Here is a 13,200-nt window from a genome sequence, read left to right on the forward strand (position 1 = left end):
TCAGGGTTTTTAGTGTTTATTCGGCAGTCTTCTTCATAAGAAACGGAATTTGTAAAGTGAAACACTTTGTAGTTATAGCAGAGACTGAGACACATGAGAGCAGGCTGAAAAAACGGAGGCAACGAAAGCTGCGTTCGCACGCGTCCGACTGATCCGGCCCGCATGAAGCTGCATTTTGCTCAATCCGGCCCGTGACCTAAAATGAGTTTGACACCCCTGCTCTAGAGTATTTCTTTATTCTACTGTGAATGCCTGCGAGACAATGAACATCAGGGCTGTTATGGGGACATATATATAATTAGATAATAAAGTGATTTTGGCTTTGGTACTTGATAGTGGGATCCCCTCTTTAAATGGGTTCTTGATCTGCAAAGTACACAGTGAATTTAATATCAACGTAAGTACATAGATAGATAGATAGATAGATAGATAGATAGATAGATAGATAGATAGATACTTTATTCATCCCCATGGGGAAATTCAACTTTTTTCCAATGTCCCATACACTTGTTGTAGCATAACTAATTACATACAATACTTAACAGTAAAAAAATATGATATGCATCTAAATCACCATCTCAAAAAGCATTAATAATAGCTTTTAAAAAGTTCTTAAGTCCTGGCGGTAGAATTGTAAAGCCTAATGGCATTGGGGAGTATTGACCTCTTCATCCTGTCTGAGGAGCATTGCATCGATAGTAACCTGTCGCTGAAACTGCTTCTCTGTCTCTGGATGGTGCTATGTAGAGGATGTTCAGAGTTTTCCATAATTGACCGTAGCCTACTCAGCGCCCTTCGCTCAGCTACCGATGTTAAACTCTCCAGTACTTTGCCCATGACAGAGCCCGCCTTCCTTACCAGCTTATTAAGACGTGAGGCGTCCCTCTTCTTAATGCTTCCTCCCCAACACGCCACCACAAAGAAGAGGGCGCTCTCCACAACTGACCTACAGAACATCTTCAGCATCTCACTACAGACATTGAATGACGCCAACCTTCTAAGGAAGTACAGTCGACTCTGTGCCTTCCTGCACAAGGCATCTGTGTTGGCAGTCCAGTCTAGCTTCTCGTCTAACTGTACTCCCAGATACTTGTAGGTCTTAACCTGCTCCACACATTCTCCATTAATGATCACTGGCTCCATATGAGGCCTAGATCTCCTAAAGTCCACCACCATCTCCTTGGTCTTGGTGATATTGAGACGCAGGTAGTTTGAGTTGCACCATATCACAAAGTCCTGTATCAGTTTCCTATACTCCTCCTCCTGTCCATTCCTGACACACCCCACATGTCACTGTTTTCTTGCGGGCATTCGCAGTAGATACAAAGAAACGTAAAATCATTGAAGAATTAAACACAGACAAAGATTGACAGATAGTCAATGTGCAAAAGAACATGCTTGTGCAAATAAAAAACAAGTAAACAGGCACATACACACTCAAGTAGGTAGATAGGTAAATAAGTTAATAAAAAAGGTGCATGTGAGTTGTAGAGTCCTTGAACGTGAGTTCACAGGAGTCAGTTCAGTGTTGAGGTGAGTGACGTTGTCCACGCTGGTTGAAAGAAAATATCAGTGGAAGCTCTGTCCTTATCCAGGGTCCCTGATGGAGACACTCCATCCTTAGGTGACTCCATTCCGAGGGGAGAGTCTTCTTTGAGGAGCATCTTTCCTGGGCAGGCTGTCTCTGTCCATGTGCCCCTTTGTGGAAAACCTTCCAGTTAATCGCTTCCATCTTCTCCTCAGATACTTAAGGAGCATATTGAGAAGTCGTCTGCGATCACAGAGGAACTGGGGGCTCGGATCGCTCAGAGCAGCCTCCACATCCTGGCTAACTTCCTGCAGAGGTACCGACTCAGACATTGGGCTGGGGCAGATGTCGCTCATTGGCTGCAGGACTGACTCAGACAGGTGTTGGGCTGGGGGAGATGTCGCTCATTGGCTGCAGGACTGACTCAGACAGGTGTTGGGCTGGGGGAGATGTCGCTCATTGGCTGCAGGACTGACTCAGACAGGTGTTGGGCTGGGGGAGATGTCGCTCATTGGCTGTAGGACTGACTCAGACAGGTGTTGGGCTGGGGGAGATGTCTCTCATTGGCTGCAGGACTGACTCAGACAGGTGTTGGGCTGGGGGAGATGTCGCTCATTGGCTGCAGGACTGACTCAGACAGGTGTTGGGCTGGGGGAGATGTCGCTCATTGGCTGTAGGACTGACTCAGACAGGTGTTGGGCTGGGGGAGATGTCTCTCATTGGCTGCAGGACTGACTCAGACAGGTGTTGGGCTGGGGGAGATGTCGCTCATTGGCTGCAGGACTGACTCAGACAGGTGTTGGGCTGGGGGAGATGTCGCTCATTGGCTGCAGGACTGACTCAGACAGGTGTTGGGCTGGGGGAGATGTCTCTCATTGGCTGTAGGACTGACTCAGACAGGTGTTGGGCTGGGGGAGATGTCGCTCATTGGCTGCAGGACTGACTCAGACAGGTGTTGGGCTGGGGGAGATGTCGCTCATTGGCTGCAGGACTGACTCAGACAGGTGTTGGGCTGGGGGAGATGTCGCTCATTGGCTGCAGGACTGACTCAGACAGGTGTTGGGCTGGGGGAGATGTCGCTCATTGGCTGTAGGACTGACTCAGACAGGTGTTGGGCTGGGGGAGATGTCTCTCATTGGCTGCAGGACTGACTCAGACAGGTGTTGGGCTGGGGGAGATGTCTCTCATTGGCTGCAGGACTGACTCAGACAGGTGTTGGGCTGGGGGAGATGTCGCTCATTGGCTGTAGGACTGACTCAGACAGGTGTTGGGCTGGGGGAGATGTCTCTCATTGGCTGCAGGACTGACTCAGACAGGTGTTGGGCTGGGGGAGATGTCGCTCATTGGCTGCAGGACTGACTCAGACAGGTGTTGGGCTGGGGGAGATGTCGCTCATTGGCTGCAGGACTGACTCAGACAGGTGTTGGGCTGGGGGAGATGTCTCTCATTGGCTGTAGGACTGACTCAGACAGGTGTTGGGCTGGGGGAGATGTCGCTCATTGGCTGCAGGACTGACTCAGACAGGTGTTGGGCTGGGGGAGATGTCGCTCATTGGCTGCAGGACTGACTCAGACAGGTGTTGGGCTGGGGGAGATGTCGCTCATTGGCTGTAGGACTGACTCAGACAGGTGTTGGGCTGGGGGAGATGTCGCTCATTGGCTGCAGGACTGACTCAGACAGGTGTTGGGCTGGGGGAGACGTCGCTCATTGGCTGCAGGACTGACTCAGACAGGTGTTGGGCTGGGGGAGATGTCTCTCATTGGCTGCAGGACTGACTCAGACAGGTGTTGGGCTGGGGCAGATGTCGCTCATTGGCTGCAGGACTGACTCAGACAGGTGTTGGGCTGGGGGAGACCTCGCTCATTGGCTGCAGGACTGACTCAGACAGGTGTTGGGCTGGGGGAGACATCGCTCATTGGCTGCAGGACTGACTCAGACAGGTGTTGGGCTGGGGGAGACATCGCTCATTGGCTGCAGGACTGACTCAGACAGGTGTTGGGCTGGGGCAGATGTCGCTCATTGGCTGCAGGACTGACTCAGACAGGTGTTGGGCTGGGGGAGATGTCGCTCATTGGCTGCAGGACTGACTCAGACAGGTGTTGGGCTGGGGGAGATGTCTCTCATTGGCTGCAGGACTGACTTAGACAGGTGTTGGGCTGGGGCAGATGTCGCTCATTGGCTGCAGGACTGACTCAGACAGGTGTTGGGCTGGGGGAGATGTTGCTCATTGGCTGCAGGACTGACTCAGACAGGTGTTGGGCTGGGGGAGATGTCTCTCATTGGCTGCAGGACTGACTTAGACAGGTGTTGGGCTGGGGCAGATGTCGCTCATTGGCTGCAGGACTGACTCAGACAGGTGTTGGGCTGGGGGAGATGTTGCTCATTGGCTGCAGGACTGACTCAGACAGGTGTTGGGCTGGGGGAGATGTCTCTCATTGGCTGTAGGACTGACTCAGACAGGTGTTGGGCTGGGGGAGATGTCGCTCATTGGCTGCAGGACTGACTCAGACAGGTGTTGGGCTGGGGGAGATGTCTCTCATTGGCTGTAGGACTGACTCAGACAGGTGTTGGGCTGGGGGAGATGTCGCTCATTGGCTGCAGGACTGACTCAGACAGGTGTTGGGCTGGGGGAGATGTCTCTCATTGGCTGCAGGACTGACTCAGACAGGTGTTGGGCTGGGGGAGATGTCGCTCATTGGCTGTAGGACTGACTCAGACAGGTGTTGGGCTGGGGGAGATGTCGCTCATTGGCTGCAGGACTGACTCAGACAGGTGTTGGGCTGGGGGAGATGTCGCTCATTGGCTGCAGGACTGACTCAGACAGGTGTTGGGCTGGGGGAGATGTCGCTCATTGGCTGCAGGACTGACTCAGACAGGTGTTGGGCTGGGGGAGATGTCGCTCATTGGCTGCAGGACTGACTCAGACAGGTGTTGGGCTGGGGGAGATGTCGCTCATTGGCTGCAGGACACTTTGGGACATCCTGTGGTTGTGAGAGGAAGCTTCAGAAATGCAATCAGATGCAAAGGTATCTCCTACACTCAGCACTAGTTCAATTCACTTCCTGACTCATGAGATTAACACAATAGTTGTGTCTGATTACAGCCACCTCAGCCTACACAATCCACTTGTGTAATAGAACATTACAGCACAGTACAGGCCCTTCAGCCCACAATATTGTGTCGATATTTTAACCTACTCTACGGTCAGTCTTACCTCCCACATGGCCCTCTATTCTTCTTTCACCCATGTGACTATCTAAGTCTGCTAACTATCCCTAATGTATCAGCCTCTGCCACCACCCCTGGCACTGCGCTGCACACACCCACCAACCTCTGTGTAAAAATTCTACCTCTGACATCCCCCCATAACTTTCTTCCAATCACCTTAAGACTTTTGCCCACTCGTTGTGGCGATTTCTGCCCCGGGAGAGAGCCTCTGGCTGTCCACTCTTGTCTATGCTTCGCTCACACTGTGCACCTCGATCAAATCGCCACCGATCCTCCTTCGCTCCAGCTCAGCCATTACAAGACATATTCTTCAGTCCAGGCAGCATCTCTTCTGCATCCTCTCTAAAGCTTCACATCCTTCCTATAATGAGTTGAGCAGAATTGAACACAATGTGCTCTGACCAGAGTTTTAAAGAGCTGCAACATTACCTCGTGACTCTTGAATTTAATCTCGTATTAACCGTTTCCGCCCCGGAAAAGGCTGCGAATTTCTCTCCTGGTGTCACACCAGCCTTTGGGATCCTTAGTTGCCATGTTTCTCAGAGAACAATAATGTCCACGTTACAACTATTGAAAAGTGGCTCTTGAACTGAGTCCACTGTGCACCTTCTTAACCACCCTATCACCTTGCATAGCATCCTGCACCAGGAGCCTTAAGGGTGCCACCTTTCCCTGTAACTTTGATACAAGATTAGCCCCTGAGTTTGCATGTTCTCCCTGTGACCATCTGAGATTTTCCTGGGTGCTCCAGATTTCCTGCTACATCCCAAAGACTTTTCGTAAGACATTTCTAAATTTCCCTGGTATAGCGGCAGCAACAGGAGAACACTGAAAAGTTGATGGTCTAGTGGGAGAATAGGTTCTAATAGGGGATTGGAATAAGCTGAATGATCTCCTTTATAGATTTATAGAAATGGACATCCCAGCTACCGGCCCTTCAGCCCACTGAGTTTGTGCTATCCTTTTTGTTCACCTACGCTAATCCTATTTGCCCTCATTGGGTCTGTATCCTTCCACGCCTTGTCTGTCTGTGCTTGTCGAAATGCCTCTTCAATGTGACTGGTCACACCATCACCTGGCAGCGAGTGCCACAGAGCCGGGGTTATGAACTCCTGTCTCCCAGCGACTTGCCACTCCAATAGCCTCCTACAGCACGTTCGGCTCTTGGCCTTCCTGCGTGCCCAGTGGAACCATTTGTACTGACAGGAAAGGGGGCAAAGGCCTTAAAACCAGTCGCTTTGGGCAGATGGGACTCGTCAGCCGTGGTCGGCAGCTCATCTACGAGAAAGAAAGCTCTGATGTAAACCTCCTCTACCTTGCGGCTATACCCACTCGCGGGGAGGGCTTCGGGGTAAACCCTGGGGGTAATCCAGAGCTGGAGTCCATAAGGCCGACTGGCAGCTCCTGTGACATCACTTGTGCCAAAAGCTCTATTGGTCCGGCCGTTCCTGTGGAGACGGCGTGGGAAACTGCTCGCTCTCCATACCGTACTGCGTGGCTTGTGGGTCACATAGGCAAGGATTTCCCATCGGCCCCGGCCAATGGAGGGGCCCGTTTCTCTTTGCAGGGGCTATTGAATTTCTGAAACTCCCTTTCTCCTCCGTCCAAGGCAGGTCCTTTTTCACACAGAGAGTGGCAGGAACCTGGAGTGGGCTGCTGGGAAGCAGTGAAAACTGCAGCTGATACAGTGGGATTCAACAGGCATTTAGACAGGCAGCGGAACTGGCATGGAATAGAGGAATGCGATCCAGTCAGTTTAAACTGGCATCGTGTCCAGCACAGGGAATGTGGGCTGAATGGTCATTGTCTGTTCCATATTCACTAAGATCACTGACTCATCCCTCTGCTTATTGGCTGGGTATAGAAATCTCAAATCATCAGGTTGTACAGTATGTATGCTCAAAATACACAGATCCTGGGCTAATAGCTAATTATTCTCTCTCTCCCCCCCCCCCCGTCCTTCTCTCACCCACACTATTCAATCTCTCCGTCTCTCATACTGCTTCTCTCTCTCTGTCCCTGTCTCATTCTCTGTCCTTCTCTCTCTCTCTCTCTCTCTCCCTCTCCCTCTCTCTCTCTCTCTCTCTCTCTCTCTCTCTCTCTCTCTCTCTCTCTCTCTCTCTCTGTCTCTCTCTCTCCTTTTTGTGTCTGTCTCTGTCCCTCTGTCTTTCCCTCTCTGTTTCTGCCTCCATCTGTGTCTCCCTCTCTGTCTTTGTCCTTCTTTCTCTCTCTCTGCCCCCTCTCTCTGTCTCTCTCTTTCCCTCCCTCTCTCCCTATCTTTCTATCTCCCTCTCCCACTCCCTCCCCTCTGCCATCCCCTCCCCTCACCCTCTCACTCCTTCTCTTTTTCTTTCATTCCCACTCTTTCTCTGCCCCCTTGGTCACTCTTTTCTGCCCTTGGTCTGCCTATCTCTATCTCTGTTTCTCTCTCTTTGTCTGTTTCTCTCTGTCTCTGTCTGTCTCTATCTCTGTTTCTCTCTCTCTCACTCTGCCACACTCCCTTTCTCTGTCTCTGTCCATCTCTGAGTCTCTGCTTCTGTCTGCATACCTCTCTCTGCCTGTGTCTCCCCTGCTCTCACTCTCCTCCTACTCCACCTCCCCTCCCTCTGTCTCTCTCGTTCTTTTTCTCTCTTCCTCTAACTCCCGGTCCCACAGTTTCCAAGTGAATGTCCAGGAGCTTTATGGTCACTTTGCTGTAAACACGGCTGGTATGGAATGTGTGGTCCCGCAGACAATCGCTGTGGTCAACTGCTGCCCTGCCTTCAGGTAACTGCACGTCACTACCCACGAACAACTGACTGCACGCCCACCACAGGATCTCCCTGGCTGCACACTCAACCAAACACAGGGCTGATAACTTTATAGAAAACACAGGACTGATATTCTCTACAGAAAACACAGGACTGACATCTCTACAGAAAACACAGGACTGACATCTCTACAGAAAACACAGGACTGACACCCTCTACAGAAAACAAAGGTCTGACATCTCTACAGAAAACACAGGACTGACACACTCTACAGAAAACACAGGACTGACACACTTTACAGAAAACACAGGACTGACATCTCTACAGAAAACACAGGACTGACATCTCTACAGAAAACACAGGACTGACATCTCTACAGAAAACACAGGACTGACACCCTCTACAGAAAACAAAGGTCTGACATCTCTACAGAAAACACAGGACTGACACACTCTACAGAAAACACAGGACTGATATTCTCTACAGAAAACACAGGACTGACACACTCTACAGAAAACACAGGACTGATATTCTCTACAGAAAACACAGGCCTGACATCTCTACAGAAAACACAGGACTGACATCTCTACAGAAAACACAGGACTGATATCTCTACAGAAAATACAGGACTGACACCCTCTACAGAAAGTACAGGACTCACACTCTTTACAGAAACCATGGGACTGATATTCTCTACAGAAAACACAGGCCTGACATCTCTACAGAAAACACAGGACTGACATCTCTACAAAAAAACACAGGCCTGACATCTCTACAGAAAACACAGGCCTGACATCTCTACAAAAAACACAGGACTGACACACTTTACAGAAAACACAGGACTGATATTCTCTACAGAAAACACAGGACTGATAGCTCTACAGAAAACACAGGCCGGACATCTCTACAGAAAACACAGGCCCGACATCTCTACAAAAAACACAGGACTGACACACTTTACAGAAAACACAGGCCTGATAGCTCTACAGAAAACACAGGACTGATATTCTCTACAGAAAACACAGGACTGATATCTCTACAGAAAACACAGGCCTGATAGCTCTACAGAAAATACAGGACTGACATCTCTACAGAAAACACAGGACTGATATTCTCTACAGAAAACACAGGACTGATACGCTCTACAGAAAACACAGGACTGACACACTTTACAGAAAACACAGGCCTGATATCTCTACAGAAAACACAGGCCTGATAGCTCTACAGAAAACACAGGACTGACATCTCTACAGAAAACACAGGACTGACACACTCTACAGAAAACACAGGACTGATATTCTCTACAGAAAACACAGGACTGACATCTCTACAGAAAACACAGGACTGACATCTCTACAGAAAACACAGGACTGACACCCTCTACAGAAAACACAGGACTGATATTCTCTACAGAAAACACAGGACTGATATCTCTACAGAAAATACAGGACTGACACCCTCTACAGAAAGTACAGGACTCACACTCTTTACAGAAACCATGGGACTGATATTCTCTACAGAAAACACAGGCCTGACATCTCTACAGAAAACACAGGCCTGACATCTCTACAGAAAACACAGGACTGACACACTTTACAGAAAACACAGGACTGACATCTCTACAGAAAACACAGGCCTGATAGCTCTACAGAAAACACAGGCCTGACATCTCTACAGAAAACTCAGGCCTGACATCTCTACAAAAAACACAGGACTGACACACTTTACAGAAAACACAGGCCTGATATCTCTACAGAAAACACAGGCCTGATAGCTCTACAGAAAACACAGGACTGACATCTTTACAGAAAACACAGGACTGATATTCTCTACAGAAAACACAGGACTGATATCTCTACAGAAAACACAGGCCTGATAGCTCTACAGAAAACACAGGACTGACATCTCTACAGAAAACACAGGACTGATATTCTCTACAGAAAACACAGGACTGACACGCTCTACAGAAAACACAGGACTGACATCTTTACAGAAAACACAGGACTGATATTCTCTACAGAAAACACAGGACTGATATCTCTACAGAAAACACAGGCCTGATAGCTCTACAGAAAACACAGGACTGACATCTCTACAGAAAACACAGGACTGATATTCTCTACAGAAAACACAGGACTGACACGCTCTACAGAAAACACAGGACTGACACACTTTACAGAAAACACAGGCCTGATATCTCTACAGAAAACACAGGCCTGATAGCTCTACAGAAAACACAGGACTGACATCTCTACAGAAAACACAGGACTGACACTCCTCTATACTCAAGCGTCAGTATATCCAGGGCAGGGTTGCTCTGTACAATATCCAGGACTGGTACTTTCTCTACTCTGCTCTTTCCAGCACACATAGGCCCATTTTCCTTGCGACGTGCAGGCAGAAACACAGACACAGATCCAACCTACAAGCGCCAATACGGACCAGCGTTCTACGCTGGCCCTCTGCGCCAGCCTGCTGATGCTGCCTTTGTTTTGCAGAGACTATGTCGAACGGCTGATCCAAAAATTCTCCCCAGAGGGCGAAGAGTGGAAGAAGAAAATCGTGGAGGCGCTGGACAAGGTTGAGAGAGGAGGCATCAAGCTCTTAATGGAGAAACTCTTCAGTGAACTGAAGGTGTCTGAACTTTATTCTTCCTTCCGCCACAGTAAGGTTTCGGGAAAATAGCTGAAGAGGATACACATTAAGATAGAGCTTTCGGGTGAAAGGTGAGGGGAAACTTCTCCACTCAGAGGGTGGCGAGATTGTGGAATGAGCTGCCGGCACAAATGGTGGATGTACAAGACGATAAGAGGCAGAGATCAAGTGAACAGCCAGAGAGTTCTTTCCTAGAGTCGGAATGAAGGGTTATAACCTTTAAAAAGTTTAGGGAGATGTCAGAGAGGTTTTTTTTGCACAGAATGTGCTGCCAGGAGTGGAGGTAGGGCAGATACATTAGGGACATGTAAGAGACTCTCAGACAGGTTATAGGTGGAAGGAATTGTTAGATTGATCTTAGAGTCGGTTAAAGGGTTGGCACAACATCGTGGTCCAAGGGGCCTGTACTGTAAACACACAGTACGCTGCAGATGCTGTGGTCAAACCAAGACGTACAAACACGCTGGATGAACTCAGCAGGTCGGGCAGCATCCGCTGATGCTGTCAACGTTTCGGGCCGAGACCCTTCGTCAGGACTTGGTTTTTGTTTGGGCCTGTACTGTGTTGTATGTGGGTTCAATTGTAACATTTCAGAGAAGCCTGGACGGGTACATGGATGGGACAGGTATGGAGGGATATGGTCCAAGTGTAAGTACCTGGAACGAGGTCAGCACCGACTAGATCGGGCAGAAAGCCGTACTCTGTGACAGCTAATTGTCAGAGAACTCCGATATTTGACTGGCTTGGGTCTTTGGTGTTAGTCTGTCAGATACTCGGCTCTATGATTAATACCCAAAACGTTTTATAAGATGTTACACAGTATTATAATAAATTCCACAGTGAAGCCAGTAAATTAGGACAGAGTTAAGGAAAAACTTCTTCTCCCAGAGAGTTGTGGGGGTGTGAAATGCACTGCCTCGGAAGGCAGTGGAGGCCAATTCTCTGGATGCTTTCAAGAAGGAGCTAGATAGGTATCTTATGGATAGGGGAATCAAGGGATATGGGGACAAGGCAGGAACCGGGTATTGATAGTAGATGTTCAGCCATGATCTCAGAATGGCGGTGCAGGCTTGAAGGGCTGAATGGTCTACTTCTGCACCTATTGTCTATAAATTTAAAAGGACCATGTTGAGTTTAAGGAGCACAGGGGGACAACATCTCATATTCTGTGGGCGCAGGCTGGACATTGAATTTTCAGACTTCCAGTAACAGCTCCCCCCCCCCCCCCCCGTACCTTTCCCCCCTTCTCCTTTCTCTCCCCTCCTGATCCACTGGCCCTCATCACCCTCTTTCCCCTCTCCCACCCCCTCCATCTGCCCAGCTTCCTCCCCAGTCAGATTCCATCATCCATAGCCCTCAGTCACCTCCACCAGTCCCTTCCTATCTTCCGACCTCATTCCCTCTTTCCCCTGCTCCATCTGCCTATCACACCCTCCCCACCCATCACCTGCCAGCTCTTGCTCCCCCTTCGCTCGTCCTCCATACTGGCCACCTCCTCTCTACCCTTCCAGCCCTGATGAAGGGTCTCAACCCAAAATATTTACTGACCGTTTCCTTCCACTGATGCCCTGAGTTCCTGCTGTGCCATTGTGAGTCACTGCAGGAAGCAGGTAGTCGGGAAGAGGGAATGGAACCCAGGAACTGGGGCTTCACTGACTCCAAAGGGAATGTGAGAACAGGGGCTGGGAGTGTGGCACAGGGGGCCCTGGTGAGTATCATCAGAATCAGGTTTATTAACTCCGGCACGTGAAAATTGTTTAACTTAGCAGCAGCAATTCAATGCAGTACATAATCTAGCAGAGAGAGAAAAAAATAAATATAATAATAATAATAAATAAGTAAATCGATTACAATTTATGTACATTGAATAGATTAAAAATCATGCAAAAACAGAAATACTGTATATTAAAAAAATGAGGTAGTGTTCACGGGTTCATTGTCCATTTAGGAATCAGATGGCAGAGGGGAAGAAGCTGTTCCTGAATCATTGAGTGTGTGTCTTCAGGCTCCTGTACCTCCCTCCTGATGGTAACAGTGAGAAAAGAGCATGCCCTGGGTGCTGGAGGTCCTTAATAATGGACGCTGCCTCTCTGAGACACCGCTCCTTAAAGATGCAGGAAGCCAGTCAGCCAGAAGAGAGCACTGCAAATATTACTTGGTGATTGAATTGGGGGACCATCAGGGTATGTGGATGTTTGTGAAGCGGATCACTGGAGCTTTACTGTACTGCACCTGCATGGTGCAAAGTCCTGATGAGCTGTCCCAGTCCAAAATATTCACTGTGTACTCTCCTCTATAGATCCTGCCTAACCTGCTGAGTTCTCCAGTATTTTGTGTGTGTTGCTCGGGTTTCCAGTATTTTGTGTGCATTGCTCGGGTTTCCAACATTTTGTGTGCGTTGCTTGGATTTCCAACATTTTGTGCGTGTTGCTCGGGTTTCCAACATTTTGTGTGCGTTGCTTGGATTTCCAACATTTTGTGCGTGTTGCTCGGGTTTCCAACATTTTGTGTGCGTTGCTTGGATTTCCAACATTTTGTGCGTGTTGCTCGGGTTTCCAGTATTTTGTGTGTGTTGCTCGGGTTTCCAGTATTTTGTGTGTGTTGCTTGGATTTCCAACATTTTGTGTGCGTTGCTTGGATTTCCAACATTTTGTGTGCGTTGCTCGGGTTTCCAACATTTTGTGTGCGTTGCTTGGATTTCCAACATTTTGTGCGTGTTGCTCGGGTTTCCAGTATTTTGTGTGTGTTGCTCGGGTTTCCAGTATTTTGTGTGTGTTGCTCGGGTTTCCAACATTTTGTGTGCGTTGCTTGGATTTCCCGCATCTTAAGAATCTCTTGGATTCTGAAGGCTCTCCCTTGGCAGAAGGTGAAGGCATTGCTTCCCTTAGGCCACGGGTTTAATGAGGCACTCTCTGTTCAGTAGCCAGCTGTTTGCAGCTGCACTGCAGATGTGGGCTGAGCAACAGCTTGGCCAACATCTGGAACTAACCATTGTCCGCCTGCTGATCCACAGTTTACTTGTCTCTCTACAAACTCCAC

General features: G+C 49.0%; 1 protein-coding gene across 1 annotated transcript in view; it reads left to right on the forward strand.

Moving 5' to 3' along the window:
- The window catches only part of LOC140724109 (exocyst complex component 3-like protein 2), a 71,571-nt gene that overhangs the window by 41,745 nt on the left and 16,626 nt on the right, over positions 1–13,200 (forward strand). Inside the window, exons 6-8 of the mRNA XM_073038590.1 lie at positions 1,744–1,844; positions 7,412–7,522; positions 10,005–10,140. Of these exons, the coding sequence (XP_072894691.1) occupies positions 1,744–1,844; positions 7,412–7,522; positions 10,005–10,140 (348 nt within the window). The remainder of the gene's footprint in view (positions 1–1,743; positions 1,845–7,411; positions 7,523–10,004; positions 10,141–13,200) is intronic.

This window comes from Hemitrygon akajei, unplaced genomic scaffold (genome assembly GCF_048418815.1).
Source record: "Hemitrygon akajei unplaced genomic scaffold, sHemAka1.3 Scf000162, whole genome shotgun sequence".
NCBI lineage: Eukaryota > Metazoa > Chordata > Chondrichthyes > Myliobatiformes > Dasyatidae > Hemitrygon > Hemitrygon akajei.